The sequence below is a fragment of the Brachyhypopomus gauderio genome, unplaced genomic scaffold (assembly GCF_052324685.1).
Source record: "Brachyhypopomus gauderio isolate BG-103 unplaced genomic scaffold, BGAUD_0.2 sc49, whole genome shotgun sequence".
In the NCBI taxonomy this organism is placed as follows: Eukaryota; Metazoa; Chordata; class Actinopteri; order Gymnotiformes; family Hypopomidae; genus Brachyhypopomus; species Brachyhypopomus gauderio.
The window spans coordinates 1,929,682-1,947,426 of NW_027506874.1; the positions used below are offsets into that span (position 1 = coordinate 1,929,682).

A 17,745-nucleotide genomic window follows, 5' to 3' on the forward strand; every position below is an offset into this window, starting at 1 on the left:
AGACGAACCCAAACGCCAATCACAGAAAAAACAGGGAACTGAAACCTCCGCCAATAAGGAATAGGAAAAGCGGGAAAAACAAAACCTCAGTGAAAAAGGAAACACGAAGGAAACTGAAAACAGAAAGCGAAACTCAAAGATTGCGGAATACTCCATCCATGCATCCATTATCTGAACCGCTTAATCCCGCTAATCGGGGTCACGGGGGGGCTGGAGCCAATCTCAGCATCTCCGGGCGAAGGCAGGGTACACCATGGGCAGGTCGCCAGTCCTCACACCTACGGGCAATTTAGAGTGATCAATCAACCTAACACGCATGTCTTTGGACTGTGGGAGGAAACCGGAGTACCCGGAGGAAACCCACGCAGGCACAGGGAGAACATGCAAACTCCACACAGAGCAGCCCAGACCGAGAATTGAACCCAGAACGCCTTGCTGTGAGGCGACAGTGCTAACCACCACACCACCATGCCGCCTGCGGAATACTCAACATGAGAAAAACAAAACAAAAGAAACGAACAGAAGACGCAACGGGAAGAAGCTGGCTCTCAAACCACTACAGGGAGCAAACAAAAAACCCCTCCCAAGGGTGAGCGCTGGTCCGTGTGCGATAGCTGGATCGTAAGCGAGAGCTGGTTCGCGAGTGTCCTCCTGTGGCGACAGGAGGAGCGACTCTAGGGTCAGCCCGAGACCCCAGATGAATGCAACAGAGTATTATGGGTATATTCTGCCCATACAAGACGGTCCGCCCAGGAAGCAGGGTTAGCGGAGGCCAGGCATCGAAGGGTCTGCTCCAGGTTCTGATTTACCCTTTCCGTCTGGCCATTGGACTGGGTGAAACCCGGATGAGAGACTGGCTTTGGCCCCCAGGAGTCTGAGGAAGGCCATCCAGGACCGGCTAGCAAACTGAGGCCCCCTGTTGGAGACCATGTCAACCGGGAAGCCATGAGCGCATACCACATGCTTCAAAAATCAATGTCAATGTCTGCCTGCCATTTACTGAACACATCTCTGAGGTCATAGTATTCAACAGGGATTTGACTGAGATCAAGGGGATCAGGTGCTTTTTTTGTTGCTGTAGGTGCAAACCAATTCCCACTGCCTGACTGACAGATTAAGCCAGTCAATGGCTTATCAATCGCATTTTGGGGGCATTCGGCGCATTTGTGACCCTCTTGTCCACAATACAGGCAGCGACCCCCCCTAGCATACGTGCCAGCCTGTCCTGTTGTGTCAGGTGGGTATGACCTAACTGCATGGGCTGGTCTTGGTTGTTCACTCTGGCCTCGTCTTCCTTGGGGACCAGGTTAGGGGCATCAACATACGAGGAGACCGCGAACTGGGACCAGCATCACTGTTTTCATTCGCGCAGCCTAATTGAATGGTGAGAGCTATACAGGAGTTTAAACAGTCAGGAGGATCATGGACAGCCAATTCATCTTTTAACTCTTCGTTTAATCCCTCCTGATAGGAATAGTCAGACACAGATTTTTTGCCTTGGCGTATGTTTAACAAACGTGTGCCCACTACGCCTCCAGAGGCCGGGTGAAAAAACATATCACACATGGCCTGGGAAAAATAGGATGCACAGAGTTCTGGTTGGCTTTCCCAGATGGGTGTAGCCCAGGCTAATGCCTTGCCTGAGAGAAGTGTGAGCACATAAGCCACTATGGCTTTTTCAGTAGGGAAGCACGAGGGGTTTTGCTCGAAAATGAGAGAGCACTGAAGCAAAAAACCTCGACATTCTTCCGGATCCCCAGAGGAAAGCCTGGGTGCTGGTAGGGCTCTAACTGAGCCAAGGCAGCAGAGGACTCGAGAGTGGGAGAACTGTTTGGGCTGGGAGCAAACAAGAAACCCTTCCCAAAATAACCAACGAAACTGGATAGAGAAATAACAGTGAAGGAAAACTTGAGAATGACCAGAATTGGCGAAGAGGTGAGGGAATTCGGAAAATGACATGGAAAACACAGAACAAGGTAAGTACAATGAGGTAACATGGAACGCAACGAGAGGCTGGCTGAAAGCGCGTGGAGACGGCAACAAACAACTCTGAGACTCTGCAGCCGTCTTCATTGGACAGCTGCAGGTCATCATTGCTGATTGCATTTTTGAGGGCACATACGCGAGCAAATGCTGGTTTTTGGGTGAGTGCTGGTCCGTGAGCAAGAGCTGGTTCGCGAGTCTCCTCCTGTGGTGACATAAAAAACCTTTATTTTTTGTGTTTTCATACTGTAATTGATTAAGAAAGTCCTATTTTATTCTTATGCTTTATTTTATTCTCATGCTCTTGCTTTGTTTGTTGTTTATTGTAATTGATTAGTATTTTCAGTAACTCTCCATCCCCCCCCCCTCCCTCTCTCTCTCTCTCTCTCTCTCTCTCTCTCTCTCTCTCTCTCTCGCCCTTCCTTTGCCTTGTTTTCCAGCTCCTTTGTCATCTCTCTCCGGCGGGAAACGTTTCGGATGAGAACATCCGTGGTCTGTTCTTCGGCAGCTATGGCAGAGCGGACGTGAAGGCATACGATGAGTTGACGGACGTGCGGGAGCTGACGAAGGTGATGGAACTCTACCTGGAGGAGTTCAACGCCGCCAGCAAGGCTCCCATGAGCCTGGTGATGTTCCAGTTCGCCATCGAGCACGTGTCACGCTGCTGCCGTGTCCTGGGCCAGCACAGCGGGCACCTGCTGTCGGTGGGCATCGGCGGCTCTGGCCGACACAGCGCCGCTAGACTCGCCACCTTCATCTGCGACTACGAGCTCTTCCAGGTGGAGCTGACCAGGACCTACGGTGTAGCGGACTGGCGCGAAGACCTGAAGCGCGTGATGCTGCAGGCGGGCGCAGAGGGCAAGAGGACCACCTTCCTGTTCAGCGACAGTCAGATCAAAGATGAGACGTTCGTGGAGGACGTGAACATGCTACTGAACACCGGAGACGTGCCCAACATGTTTGCGCCGGACGAACGTGCCGACATCCTGGAGAAGATGCAGGTGGTGGCCAAGATGGAGGGCAGGAAGATAGAGGCCACTCCACTGGCCATGTACAACTACTTCATCGACAGAGTCAGAGATAACCTACACATCATACTGGGTACACACACACACACACATGCATACACACAAACAAACACACACACATGGGCAGTCATGGTCTGGTGGTAGGGAACTGGTCTTGGGACTGGAGGGTCGTGGGTTTGATTCCCAGGCCTGAGGTCATGACTGAGGTGCCCTTGAGCAAGGCACCTAACCCCAACTGCTCCCCGGGCGCCGGACTAGGGCTGCCCACCACTCTGGGCATGTGTGATCCACAGCCCCCTAGTAATCACTTGTGTGTGTGTGTGTGTGTGTGTGTGTGTGTGTGTGTGTGTGTGTGTGTGTAGCAATGAGCCCAATCGGCGATGCATTCCGGAATCGTCTGCGAATGTTCCCGTCTCTGATTAACTGCTGCACCATCGACTGGTTCCAGTCCTGGCCCACTGACGCCCTCGAGATGGTCGCAAACAAGTTCCTGGAGGACGTGGAGCTCGAGGAACACATCAGGACAGAGTGAGGGCATGACCTCTGACTAATGACCTTTGACCTCTGACTTCATGATACCTTCTAATGTTACAACAGGCTTTATGTAGTTATTAGATGGTTATTAACAGGAGTATGTAGTTATAAGATGGTGGTTATTTCAGCAGTTAAGACCACATGCTGTTACTATGTGGATTATTACAGATTATGGATTACAGATTAGGAAGTTCATGAAGGGGCTTTGTATAGGATACAGGGTTAGGGGATATTGTTAGTGTTAATGTTAGTGTTGGGATTAGTGTTAGGGTTAGTGTTAGGCAAAATACAGTTAAGTCCATGTTGAACAGTCAAAAAAGAGAAAAGAAGCAGGTTAATCTCTCCTCCTAGGGTGTCTCCTCCCCTCCTCTTCCTAGGGAGTTTTTCCTTGCCACTGTCGCCATTGGCTTGCTCACTGGGGGTTTGGACTCAGACACTTGTAAAGGGGCTTTGTGACAACAACTGTTGTAAAAAGTGCTATATAAATAAAATTTGATTTGATTTGATTTGACTCCTCCTCCTCCTCTCATAATCTCTGTCTCCTCCTCTCTCATGTCTCTCTCCTTCTCCATCCTTTTCTACCTCTATCCTTTTTTCATCTCTCTCTTTACCTCTTTATCCTCCTCTGTGTGTCTCAGAGTGGTGGAGATGTGTAAGATGTTTCAAGAGAGTGTACAGAAGCTCTCTGTGCGTTACTACTCCGAGCTGCGCAGGCATAACTACGTCACGCCCTCCTCCTACCTGGAGCTGATCCTCACCTTCAAGACGCTGCTCACCTCCAAGCGCACTGAGGTGGACACCTTCAGAAACCGATACCTGGTGGGCCTGCAGAAGCTGGACTTTGCCGCGTCTCAGGTAAGACACCAGGCCCCAGGTTCTGCTCATCCATCACTGTGCTGTTCCTGTCAGCATGATGGGGTCATCTTCCTCATGTTTGGGGAGGTATACGACAGAACTGGTGGGGAGACATTCTCACTTTGTGTGTGTGTGTTTGATTGTTTACCTGTGTAATGTCATTGTGCGCCCTGTGTTTGTGTGTGAATGTATTTGAATGTTTATTTGAATATAAATATACACACATTATATACAGACACATTACATATACTGTATATGTAATGCATGTGTATATAATGTGTGTGTATAATGTATGTGTGCATAAAGTGTGTGTGTATAATGTGTGTGTGTGTGTATAAAGTGTGTGTGCATAATGCGTGTGTGTTTATAATGTGTCTATATAATGTGTGTGTGAGTATAATGTTTGTGTGTGTGTTTTATAATGTGTGTGTGTATATGAGTATAACGTGTGTGTGTGTGTGTATATGAGTATAACGTGTGTGTGTGTGTATGTATGTGTGTGTATATGAGTATAGTGTGTGTGTGTGTATATGAGTATAACGTGTGTGTGTGTGTATGTATGTGTGTGTATATGAGTATAACGTGTGTGTGTGTGTGTATGTATGTGTGTGTATATGAGTATAACGTGTGTGTGTGTGTGTGTGTGTATGTGTGTATATGAGTATAACGTGTGTGTGTGTGTGTATATGAGTATAACGTGTGTGTATATGAGTATAACGTGTGTGTGTGTGTGTGTATGAGTATAACGTGTGTGTGTGTGTGTGTATGTATGTATGTGTGTGTATATGAGTATAACGTGTGTGTGTGTGTGTATGTGTGTGTGTATATGAGTATAACGTTTGTGTGTGTGTGTGTATATGAGTATAACGTGTGTGTGTGTGTGTATATGAGTATAACGTGTGTGTGTGTGTGTATATGAGTATAACGTGTGTGTATATGAGTATAACGTGTGTGTGTGTGTGTGTATGAGTATAACGTGTGTGTGTGTGTGTGTGTGTGTGTGTGTGTGTATGTATGTATGTGTATATGAGTATAACGTGTGTGTGTGTGTGTGTGTATGAGTATAACGTGTGTGTGTGTGTGTGTGTGTGTGTATGTGTGTGTATATGAGTATAACGTGTGTGTGTGTGTGTGTGTGTGTGTGTGTGTATGTATGTATGTGTGTGTATATGAGTATAACGTGTGTGTGTGTGTGTATATGAGTATAACGTGTGTGTGTGTGTGTGTGTGTGTGTGTGTGTGTGTGTGTGTGTGTGTGTGTGTGTGTGGTATAGGTTGCAGTGATGCAGCAGGAGCTAACAGCACTACAGCCAGAGCTGATCCGAACCTCAGCTGACACAGATGAGATGATGGTGAAGATCGAGAAGGAGACCGTGGAAGTGGACGCCAAGAAGGACCTGGTCGCCGCCGATGAGAGGATAGCCAATGAGGCCGCAGCAGCTGCCAAAACCATTAAGGTATCTGACCAATGGGAGCGCCTGGCTGAGCTGGTCATAACACGGGAGGACCAATGGTGGCTGATTGAAGTGATCAGTCTGCAGGAAGTACACAACTGTGAGTGACAGTGAGAGTGATCAGCTCAGGGGTCAGCGAGTATATCAGTGCAGTGTGTAGTGGTCTGGTTATCATGGTGTGTGTGTGTGTGTGTGTGTGTGTACATGTGTGTGTGCGCCTGTGTGTGTGTGTGTGTACACGTGCTAACAGGATGAGTGTGAGGGGGATCTTGCAGAGGCCATGCCTGCACTGGAGGCAGCTCTGACTGCCCTAGACACGCTGAAACCCGCCGACATCACAGTGGTCAAGTCCATGCAGAACCCACCAGCTGCCGTCAAACTCGTCATGGAGTCCATCTGTGTGATGAAGGGAATCAAACCAGACAGGAAACCTGACCCTGGGGCCTCAGGTGAGTTAGTATAACACACACACACACACACACACACACACACACACACACACACACACACACACACACACTTATACAAACCAGAGAGGAAAACTGACCCTGGGGTTTCAGGTGAGTTAATATAACACAATATAATATCATGTTTAACATTCACATGAACAAGGTGATCTGTGCTTCACCTGGCTCAGGTGTGTTGGTAGCTGGAACAGAGTATCTGAGTCAGAACTTGGGGTAATTGGACAGACTGTGTTTTCACACAGGTAAGATGATCGAGGATTACTGGGGGCCATCCAAGAAGCTCCTGGGAGACATGAAGTTTCTGGAGAACCTGAAGGCTTTCGACAAGGACAACATTCCTGCCGCCTACATCAAGAGGATTCGTGAGAAGTTCATTGACCACCCGGACTTTCATCCGTCTCTGATCAAAAACGTCTCGTCTGCCTGTGAGGGTCTGTGCAAGTGGGTCCGTGCCATGGAGGTGTACGAGCGCGTGGCCAAGGTGGTTGCCCCAAAGAAACAGCGCCTCCGTGAGGCAGAGGCAGAACTGGCGGTGCAGATGGAGACGCTGGCAGTGAAACGCAGCGAGCTCCAGGCCGTGGTCGACCGCCTGCAGAAGCTCAACGACACGCTGGCGGCCATGATGCACAAGAAGAAGGATCTTGAGGACAACATCGAGCTGTGTTCTCAGAAGCTGATCCGGGCGGAGAAGTTGATTGGTGGGCTCGGAGGGGAGAAGGACAGGTGGACGGAGGCAGCACGGATCCTGGGTGCCAGGTACACCAACCTGACGGGTGACGTGCTCCTGTCGGCAGGCACCGTGTCGTACCTGGGTGCCTTCACGGTGGACTTCCGGGTGGAGTGCCAACACCAGTGGCACGTTGAGTGCCAGAAAAGGAAGGTGCCCTGTTCCCATGACTTCACCCTCAGCAACACCCTTGGCAACCAGGTGCTGATCCGGGCGTGGCAGATCGCCGGGCTGCCCGTGGACTCGTTCTCCACGGACAACGGCATCATCGTACGCAGCTCCCGCCGCTGGCCTCTAATGATGGACCCTCAGGGACAGGCCAACAGGTGGATCAGGAACATGGAGAAAGAAAACAAGCTGTGCATCATCAAGCTCTCCGACAGCAACTACGTGCGCAGCCTGGAGAACGCCATCCAGTTTGGGACTCCAGTTCTCCTCGAAAACGTTGGCGAGGAGCTGGATGCCGTGCTGGAGCCGGTCCTCCTGAAGCAGACGTTTAAGCAGCAGGGCGTGGAGTATATGAAGCTGGGGGAGAACATCGTGGAATACTCCCGTGACTTCCAGTTCTACATGACCACGGGACTGCGGAACCCACACTACCTGCCGGAGGTGGCGGTGAAGGTGTGTCTGCTCAACTTCATGATCACACCGCTCGGTCTGCAAGACCAGCTGCTCGGGATCGTCGCTGCCAAGGAGAAGCCAGACCTGGAGGAGAAGAAGAGCCAGCTGATTCTGGAGAGTGCCGCCAACAGCAAGCAGCTGAAGGAGATCGAGGACAAGATCCTGGAGGTGCTCTCTTCGTCCCAGGGGAACATCCTTGAGGACGAGACGGCCATCAGGGTGCTGTCGTCCTCCAAGGTCTTGTCGGAGGAGATTTCGGAGAAGCAGGAGGTGGCGAGCGTAACGGAGCGGGAGATCGACGAGACGCGGCTGGGCTACCGGGCCGTAGCGGAGCGCTCCTCCGTGCTGTTCTTCTGCATCTCAGACCTGGCCAACATTGAGCCCATGTACCAGTACTCGCTAGCCTGGTTCATCCACCTCTACCTCCATTCGATCGCGCAGAGCGGCGCCAGTGACGACCTGGCCGTCCGCATCTCCAACATCCTGGATCACTTCACCGCCAGCATCTACAGCAACGTGTGCCGCTCGCTGTTTGAGAAGGACAAGCTCCTCTACTCTCTCCTCCTCACCGTTGGCATCATGCAGAGCAAAGGTCAGGTCAACGACCTTGTCTGGCGCTTCTTGCTCACCGGTGGCATCGCCCTCGACAACCCACAACCAAACCCCGCCCCCGAATGGCTGACGGAAAAGGCGTGGTCAGAGGTTAGTTACTGTGATTACTTACATTACACTACAGACTTATGTTATAACAGCCACCATAATAACTAGCATGTTGGAGATAATACCTAGTGTTAGCAACAGCTGTGTAAGCAGTCAGGAACTGATTCACTTTTATATGGCAACAGAAGTGTTTAAGCAAGATTTAACGTGTTCACTGAATTTAACTTATTCAGTCAAATAAAACCTGATTGTAAATGTATTGGTGTGTGGAATGTACATTCTAAACTTACATCCTCCTTCAGCTAAGCTATCAGAGCAGGTGGCACCGCGATCACACACACTGTGATATGTAAGTCAGTCTGGACTAAATGCTGTAAGTGTGTGTGCGTGGTGTCCCTCGTCTTCTTGGGGTGGTGTAGGTGGTGCGGGCCTCCAGACTGCCCGGTCTGGACGGTCTGTTTGAGCACGTGCGGGACAACATTCCACAGTGGAAGCAGATCTACGACTCCAGCAGGCCCCACGAGGAGCCGCTCCCGGGCCAGTGGCGCCACCTGCTGGGCATGGAGCGTATGGTGGTGCTGCGCTGCCTCCGGCCAGACAAACTGGTGCCCGCCGTGCAGGAGTTCATCGTCCAGAACATGGGACGCAGCTACATCGAGCCACCGACCTTTGACCTGGCGAAAAGCTACAGCGACTCCAACTGCTGCTCACCACTCATTTTTGTGCTGTCCCCGGGATCCGACCCTACTGCAGGTGTGTGTGATTGTGTGTGTGTGTGTGTGTGTGTGTGTGTGTGTGTGTGTGTGTGTGTGTGTGTGTGTGTGTGTGTGTGTGTGTGTGAATTTGTGCAAGTGTTTGTGAATCTAATAAGTCTAATACCAGTTGGGAAGATGGCGCCGGTGTGTCATGCCGTCTGTCACTGTTATTTTGGTTTATGTCTATTTTGTTACTGTTTGTTGGCGAGACTCTCTTATGATTTATGATTGTCAAACACTTTTGGATATACGTTTGGTCACTGTAACATTAGTTAACTTTGATTTTGATGGGCGATATTCTTCAGTTCCTCTGTTCTTATCTGGAATACCTACTTACCTATAGACACTGTCATAGATGTCGCGGTAAACGCTGTGGGCTGTTGGTGAAATTTAAGTCTGGTTTGTTGTATTTTGGAGGATCATGCACCGGATCGTCTGTCTTTCGTTCCCTGGTTGTCTCCTAGACCTAGATATAACTGGTTGGTGCCGGTTATTGGCCATGACATGGAGTGCCGGACACCTTCTGTTCAGTCTGTGCGTCTTTGAAGAGGAGGGGTGAACTTCCAAAGCCTCAGGCTCCTAAACCGAGCACCTCAGATGGAAGAAGTCCCTGTGTCTGTCAAGGTAGCCTTGATTAATGATAGATCCTTGGCAAAAAAGACGTTCATTTTGAAGGATTTCTTTACCTCTCATGGGAGGATCTGTTTTGACTAATGGAAATTTGGGTTAAGGTTGGAAACTTAAATGCTTTCTCAGAAGTTGTGCCATCCCGCTGCTCATATATTAATTTCCCGAGGGTAGCTGGACGTGGTGGTGGAGTAGCAGTTGTTTTTAAATAGACTGCTCAAGTTTTGAATTAACTACGTTCAAGTTGGGCAGAGCTCATCCTGTATCGGCTGCCCAAATACAATTAGGAATTTATAAAGAATTTTTCTGAGTTTCTGGCTGAATGTATGCCAAAGTATGACAGCATTTTAATTGTCGGAGATTTTAATATTCATGTATGTTGTCCGATTAAGCCTCTGGTTAAAGAATTTTTAAATGTGATCGACTCTTTTGATCTGGTACAGCATGTGGTTGGTGCTACTCAAGAACATGGACACACATTAGATCTTATTCTAGCATATGGTCCACCAGTATCTAAGACTGAGATATATGCTCCAGTGTGTTCTGATCATATGCCCATTTTATTTGAGATGTCTCTTCCGTACGTTACTAAGGCCATTGCCTTGAGTCGATGGCATCGTGTATTTAACTCTAACACTGCTGTACAGTTTTCTGTTGCTTTAAAAAATGTGCAGATAATTTCCGAGATTCTGTCAAGTCTAAATACAGAGGAATTAACCTCTTGCTTTTACTCTCTATGCCAAAATATTCTGGATACGGTTGCTCCAGAAAGAAGGTTAAAATCCAAACACAAACCTGAACCTTGCATGAATGTCACTACTCGTGTCGCCAGACAGAAAGGTCGGAAAGCTGAACGCAAGTGGAAGAAAGACAAGTTACAAGTGTCTTTTGATCTCGTAACGAACAGTTGAAAAAAGTATCAGACTGTTGTGAAAGCTGAATAGGTGAAATATTTATCTGCTTTAGTTGCAAACAATGTTCATAAGCCACCATTGGTGGACGATGTACACCAATTATGTACTTGAGTAAAAGTACAGTTACCTTGCATTGAATATTACTCAAGTAAAAGTATTCACCTCAATTTTTTACTTGAGTAGAAGTACAAAAGCATCTGCTTTCAAAAATACTTAAGTATTAAAAGTAAAAGTAAAAACATCAAAACCCCTACGCCTACTCGATCAACAGGTGAACAACGTAACAGTGCCTTACATTTGCCTAGCAAACACAAAATACAAAAAATTATATTATCTTTAAGTAAGACCAAGTGATAGACTTACAAATCTGCACAAATGTGAGGGGTGTACTCACAAGGCTACACAGATATTGACCAACCTCAACTCAAATGTTTTCTATTCCTCTTCAGTAAGAGCCGTGCTTGCCTAGGACTGAAAATTAGCCCTGCTGTACTGAAGAGGCGCTCACACGCTGCTGATGCAGGCAAACCAACTGAACTCATAATATTAAACTTGGCCGAATAATTAATAATAATTAATATAATAATAATTTTAATAATAATACTTTTAATGATTTTGCTTCGCTCATATTTGCTTGCCTTCGGCTCTTTCATAGGAATTATTTGCGAAGTTCGCTTCGCTTGGCCAAATTCGCGTGTATGTGTCCCCGGCTTTAACGTTTGATGTGGGAGTCTCCTGTGTTAAACTGGCGCTTAGCATCTCCACAGAGTGAAATTTGGCTACTAGCACATTGCTTTGGATAAAAGCATCTGTTAAATGTAGTGTATTTCAGTGTGATCTAATTAACCGGGGTATATAAACCACCCTGTTGGTAGTACTCATCTAATGGCGAACTTACCTCGATGTGTTTTTTCAAGTTTGACGGCGAATAAATGATGACAGCGATGTGTTCTTCTGAATGCAAATCATTTCGAGGAATTCAAAGCCATCTGTTGCAGCCATGTCAGATCCTCAGCCAATTAGCGTACAAATCTTAATCTCTTACTGAGCGCTGATTAGTACGGAAGCCCTAAGACAGGGGTGCTCACAGTTTTCAGCTTGCGAGCTACTTATAAGATGACCAAGTCAGAAAGATCTACCGGGGTGGCGGCGAACGTAATTTGTTGAGCGGGGGGGGGGGGGGGGGTTGGCGAACGTAATATGTTGAGCGGGGGGGGGGGGGGGGGGGGGGGGTGGCGAACGTAATTTGTTGAGTGGATTGCAGATTGGCTACCGTGAATGTCAATCAAAATACAACCGTCAGAGCAGATGTGCGATTCATCTACTACTATTTTATGTGACGCGATCTACGCACATTCCTTCGCGATCGACCGACACTTCCTTCGCGATCGACCGGTCGATCGCGATCGACGTAATGAGCACCCCTGCCCTAAGAGGACGTACACTGCAACTTATTCTTAATTCATTTTCCTTAGATTTTTTTTTATAATCGTTTTCCTGAAATCCCGAGATAATTAACTCGTTATAACGAGAAAACAACATTCGTTTTCCCAAAATCCCAAGAAAGGTATCCCTCGCTCATTACATGGATCCGCAGGATTGATTACCGCATCACATATTTGTTCAACCAAGGACTAACACAAGCTGAAATAGCATGTTTTGCAGTAGAAGACGACACACACATTAGTGTCCGTCATCTAAGAAGAATGTTGGCTAGGCTTCAGCTTTATCGCAGACGCAACTTCACTGACCCTGATGTAGTGGTTAACTACATCGCTGACCAGCTTCGAGGCCCTGGTCATCTGCATGGATACTGTTGGGAATTATATTTTAATCCCTTCGTATTTTGTTTACAGTATTAATCAAGCAGCTTATCATAATCCTTATATACTTTCACTAGTCTTAAAGTATTATTTAAATTTCTTATATTAATCACTTTATATTTTGCTTACATTATAGTATCAATCAAATTGCTTGTTATCAAGAATGATTGGGAAAGTGCTTGTATGCTCATTCCCAAGTGCCTGCCGTTTTTTAAAAACAGGGTGTGTAAGAGCAGCCTCTGTAAGTCAATCTGACAAGCTCAGCAAGTGAAGACCTCGCTTCCAAAATAAGAGAGAAAAAGCTGTAGGTTTAACATATGGAATGTACGTGCAACTTCTATGAGGGGGGGCTCCAGGCCACACTATATAGTACAGGAGGAAAGGTGTCTCAGGTAGAGACTGGCACACACTATATAGTACAGGAGGAAAGATGTCTCAGGTAGAGACTGGCACACACTATATAGTACAGGAGGAAAGGTGTCTCAGGTAGAGACTGGCACACAAAGTTACAGAGTAGAGTTGTTAGGATTGTATGTACTCTCTCCAGAGATCTCTGTTTTCTTATTTACTTTTAATAAAAGGTTAAAAGACAAGACTGGTAGTGTTTTCTCTTGCAATCAACGAACATGCTGCGCTAAGGTGAAAGAGGATCAAAGTGCGACAGTTACCATGCGAGTGAGACCAGCAATGGGAATAAAAAAAAAACAAACAAATAAAATATCTCTGGAAAACGATTGTTGTTTTCTCGTTTTAACGAGTTAATTATCTCGGGATTTCGGGAAAATGATTATTTAAAAAATAAAATTTGAGGAAAGCGAATAAAAAATAAGTTGCAGTGTACGTCCTCTTAGGGCTTCCGTAGATTGGTTATAGTCTGTGACACGGTACACTTTGACCTTTCGGTATTTTATTAAGCGTTGATTTAAAAATAAAAAAGGAACGAGATGTTTCTGTAAATGTAACGAAGTGAAAAGTAAAAAGTTTCGCTTTGAAATGTAGTGAAGTAAAAGTATAAAGTCTTTTATACTAAAGGGCTGCCCTTTTGAAGGTGAATTGGTCACCGAAACCGGTAGGCATTGATACGGCAGGTCCATTTTTCAATAAAGGATCTTTTACTTTACCTTTTTACTCTGGGTGTGTTGCCTGTTACCACTGTTTTCATTGCTGACTCTTATGTCCACGGAGCACCACCCACACATCATTGATGAACACTCTTAGCACCTGAGCACCTGTCCTACTGCTTTGCTTTACCAAATAAAAGTACTTGAGTAACGTACAGATACATGGAAATGTTACTTAAGTTCAGTAACGAATTACATTTACTTCGTTACTGTCCACCACTGTAAGCCACTAGTCCTTTTTAAAACTATCAATGACATTTTAAATGGCTCTGGACCTTGTTGTCCTGATACCACTTTAGATAGCTGTGAAAGGTTTTTAAAATTCTTTGTAGATAAAATGGTTAATCTCCGATCTTCTATTACATCTCCTTCTTACGATACATCAGATATAGTAACTTGTGCTGCTGCTTTTTTTCATTTTGAGCCTGCCTCTCTTACTTTGCTGAAGGACACTGTCACACATTTGAAACCTTCGGCTTCCTCTGTGGATGTTATCCCTTCCAGCTTTCTTAAAGATGTTTTTGACACTATTGGGCCAAATATCCTTGCTATGCTATGTTTCTCATTAAGAAATCCAATTTAGATCCATCTGTTCTCTTTAATTTTAGACCCATTTCCAGGCTACCTTTTCTCTCTAAAGTTCAGGAGAAGGTTGTCCTTTTGCAGCTACAAGATTTTTTGGATAAAAACAGTATCCTGGAGACATTCCAGTCTGTGTTTAAACCACTTCATTCAACTGAAACTGTACTTTTAAGAGTTTTTAACAATCTTTTATTAATTACTGACACGGGGGCCATTCTCATGTTTTTAGACCTTTCAGCTGTGTTTGATACAGTGGACCATGGCATCCTTTAGGCTCGTTTGGAAAAATGTGTTGAAATAAAAGGCACTGCTCTGGAGTGGTTTAGGTCATATTTATCAGGAATATGCTTTTCAGTTTGTCTTGGGGATATTGTATCGTCTACAGCACCTCTCAAATGTGGGGATCCCCAAGGGTCCATTCTTGGGCCTGTTTTATTTTTTTTATTTTCTGTGATCAGATGCAAAGCACTTTGTAAGTCGCTCTGGATAAGAGCGTCTGCTAAATGTCGTAAATGTAAATGACATTAAAACTTGGATGGCATTACATTTTTTAATGTTTAATGAAAGTAAAACAGAAGTAGTGATTTTTAGACCCAGTAGTTCCAGCGAGACCCCCTGTAGAAATTTGGATTATTTGAGCGCCAGATGTAAAACCTTATGTAAAAAATCTTGCCGTGACAATACACCATGATCTCAAGTTAGATAGACAGATTAACTCCGTCATTAAATCCAATTTCTTTCAGTTGAGGCTTTTAACTAAAGTCAAGCCGTACTTAAATTTTACTGATTTTGAGAGGGTTATGTATGCTTTTATTTAATATAGACTGGATTATTTTAATAGGCTTTATGCAGGTGTTGGTTAGACCTCCATCTCACGGCTGCAGCTGGTTCAAAATGCTGCTGCCCGTCTTTTGACCAAAACACATAAACGTGAGTACATCTCACCCGTGTTGGCTTCCAGTCTGTTTTAGAGTTGATTTTAAGATTCGGTTGTATGTTTATAAAGCACTGAATGGTTTAGCTCCAGTCTATCTCTCTTAAACAAGGTCTCTCAGATCTGCTGACCAGCTCCTATTGGTGGTTCCTAGGTCAAGGCTGAAGCACAGGGGTGATCGCGCATTTGCAGTCATAGCCCCGAAATTTTGGAACGAGTTGCCTTTACATGTCAGATCAGCCCCTTCACTCTCAGTTTTTAAATCACGTCTTAAAGCTCATTTTTATTTGCTGCCGTTTAATAGTTGAGAGTACATGTTTTTGTTAGCTATGTTCTTATGTATCTATGTATGCCTGCATCTTCTTTGGACAGCACTTTGGTCAACTATTGTTGTTTTTAAATGTGCTTTACAAATAAATTGACATTGACCATATTTGTGCCTTTTAAAGATGTTGCATAGAACACTTTGTCTACACACTTAGTCTAAACACTGTGGTTATTACAGCTGCAGAGAGCAACATTAATTTCCTTCTGTTGAGCTCATTTCAGGAACAAGTGTATAATTGTCTCACTGTGTTATTCCCACTTTCACTACACCTCCATCTCCACCTCCACCTCTCTCAGGGCTGCTCAAGTTTGCGGATGACCTGGGAATGGGGGGCACTAGGACCCAGACGATTTCCCTGGGGCAGGGGCAGGGACCGATCGCTGCCCGCATGATCGAGGCGGCACTGAGGGATGGCACCTGGGTGGTCCTGCAAAACTGTCACCTAGCAACCAGCTGGATGCCAACACTGCAGAAGATCTGCGAAGAGATTATCACACCAGAAAACACACACCCAGACTTCAGGTGAGACGATCCACACACACACACACACACACACACACACACACACACACACTTCAGGTGAGATCACCCACACACACACACACACACACCCACACTTCAGGTGAGATCACCCACACACACACACTTCAGGGGAGACGACCCACACACACACACTTCAGGTGAGACGATCCACACACACACACACACACACACACACACACACACACACACACACACACACACACACACACACACACACTTCAGGTGAGACGACCCCCACACACACACACTTGAGGTGAGACAACCCACACACACACACTTGAGGTGAGACGACCCACACACGCACACACTTCAGGTGAGACGACCCACACACGCACACACTTCAGGTGAGACGACCCACACACGCACACACTTCAGGGGAGACGACCCACACACACACACTTCAGGGGAGACGACCCACACACACACACTTCAGGGGAGACGACCCACACACACACACTTCAGGGGAGACGACCCACACACACACACTTCAGGGGAGACGACCCACACACACACACACACACACTTCAGGTGAGACGATCCACACACACACACACACACACACACACACACACACACACTTCAGGTGAGACGACCCCCACACACACACACACTTCAGGTGAGACGACCCCCACACACACACTTCAGGTGAGACGACCCACACACGCACACACTTCAGGTGAGACGATGACACTTTCTCTCTCATTCCCTCTCTCATTCCCCCCTCTCTCTCTCTCTCTCTCTCTCTCTCTCTCTCTCTCTACCCCTCCCTCCCCCAGGCTGTGGTTGACCAGTTACCCGTCTGATAAGTTCCCCGTGAGTATCCTACAGAACGGAGTGAAGATGACGAACGAGCCGCCCAAGGGTCTGCGTGCCAACCTGCTGCGCTCCTACCTGAGCGACCCCATCTCTGACCCCGCCTTCTTCTCTGACCCCGCCTTCTCCAGCTGCTCCACCAAGCAGCACGTCTGGCAGAAGCTCCTGTTCGGTCTCTGTTTCTTCCACGCCCTCGTGCAGGAGAGGAGGACCTACGGCCCACTAGGTGCACACACCACCTGTCTGCCTACCTGTCTCTATACCTGTCTGCCTACCTGTCTCTATACCCGTCTGCCTACCTGTCTCTATACCCGTCTGCCAACCTGTCTCTATACCTGTCTGCCTACCTGTCTCTATACCTGTCTGCCTATCTGTCTCTATACCTGTCTGCCTACCTGTCTCTATACCCGTCTGCCTACCTGTCTGCCTACCTGTCTCTATACCCGTCTGCCTACCTGTCTGCCTACCCGTCTGCCTACCCGTCTGCCTACCCGTCTGCCTACCCGTCTGCCTACCCGTCTGCCTACCCGTCTGCCTACCCGTCTGCCTACCTGTCTCTATACCCGTCTGCCTACCCGTCTGCCTACCCGTCTGCCTACCCGTCTGCCTACCCGTCTGCCTACCTGTCTCTATACCTGTCTGCCTACCCGTCTGCCTACCTGTCTCTATACCTGAATGTGTCTATTGGCAGGCTGGAATATCCCATATGAGTTCAACGAGTCGGACCTGCGCATCAGTGTGCGTCAGATACACATGTTCCTGAAAGAGTATGAGGAGATCCCACTGGAGGCCCTCACCTACCTCACCGGTGTGTGTGTGTGTGTGTCACCTACCTCACCTGTGTGTGTGTGTGTGTGTGTGTGTGTGTGTGTGTGTGTGTGTCACCTACCTCCTCGGTGTGTGTGTGTGTGTGTCTCACCTACCTCACCTGTGTGTGTGTGTGTGTGTGTATGTGTGTGAGCGTGTGTGTGTTTGA

General features: G+C 47.1%; 1 protein-coding gene across 3 annotated transcripts in view; it reads left to right on the forward strand.

Moving 5' to 3' along the window:
- The window catches only part of dnah3 (dynein axonemal heavy chain 3), an 82,438-nt gene that overhangs the window by 58,779 nt on the left and 5,914 nt on the right, over positions 1-17,745 (forward strand). For all 3 annotated transcript variants that reach the window (XM_076986809.1, XM_076986808.1, XM_076986807.1), the window contains 10 exons: positions 2,424-3,084; positions 3,374-3,539; positions 4,184-4,400; positions 5,675-5,857; positions 6,105-6,303; positions 6,564-8,371; positions 8,749-9,082; positions 15,710-15,935; positions 16,733-16,995; positions 17,461-17,577. In XM_076986809.1, the coding sequence (XP_076842924.1) occupies positions 2,424-3,084; positions 3,374-3,539; positions 4,184-4,400; positions 5,675-5,857; positions 6,105-6,303; positions 6,564-8,371; positions 8,749-9,082; positions 15,710-15,935; positions 16,733-16,995; positions 17,461-17,577 (4,174 nt within the window). The remainder of the gene's footprint in view (positions 1-2,423; positions 3,085-3,373; positions 3,540-4,183; positions 4,401-5,674; positions 5,858-6,104; positions 6,304-6,563; positions 8,372-8,748; positions 9,083-15,709; positions 15,936-16,732; positions 16,996-17,460; positions 17,578-17,745) is intronic.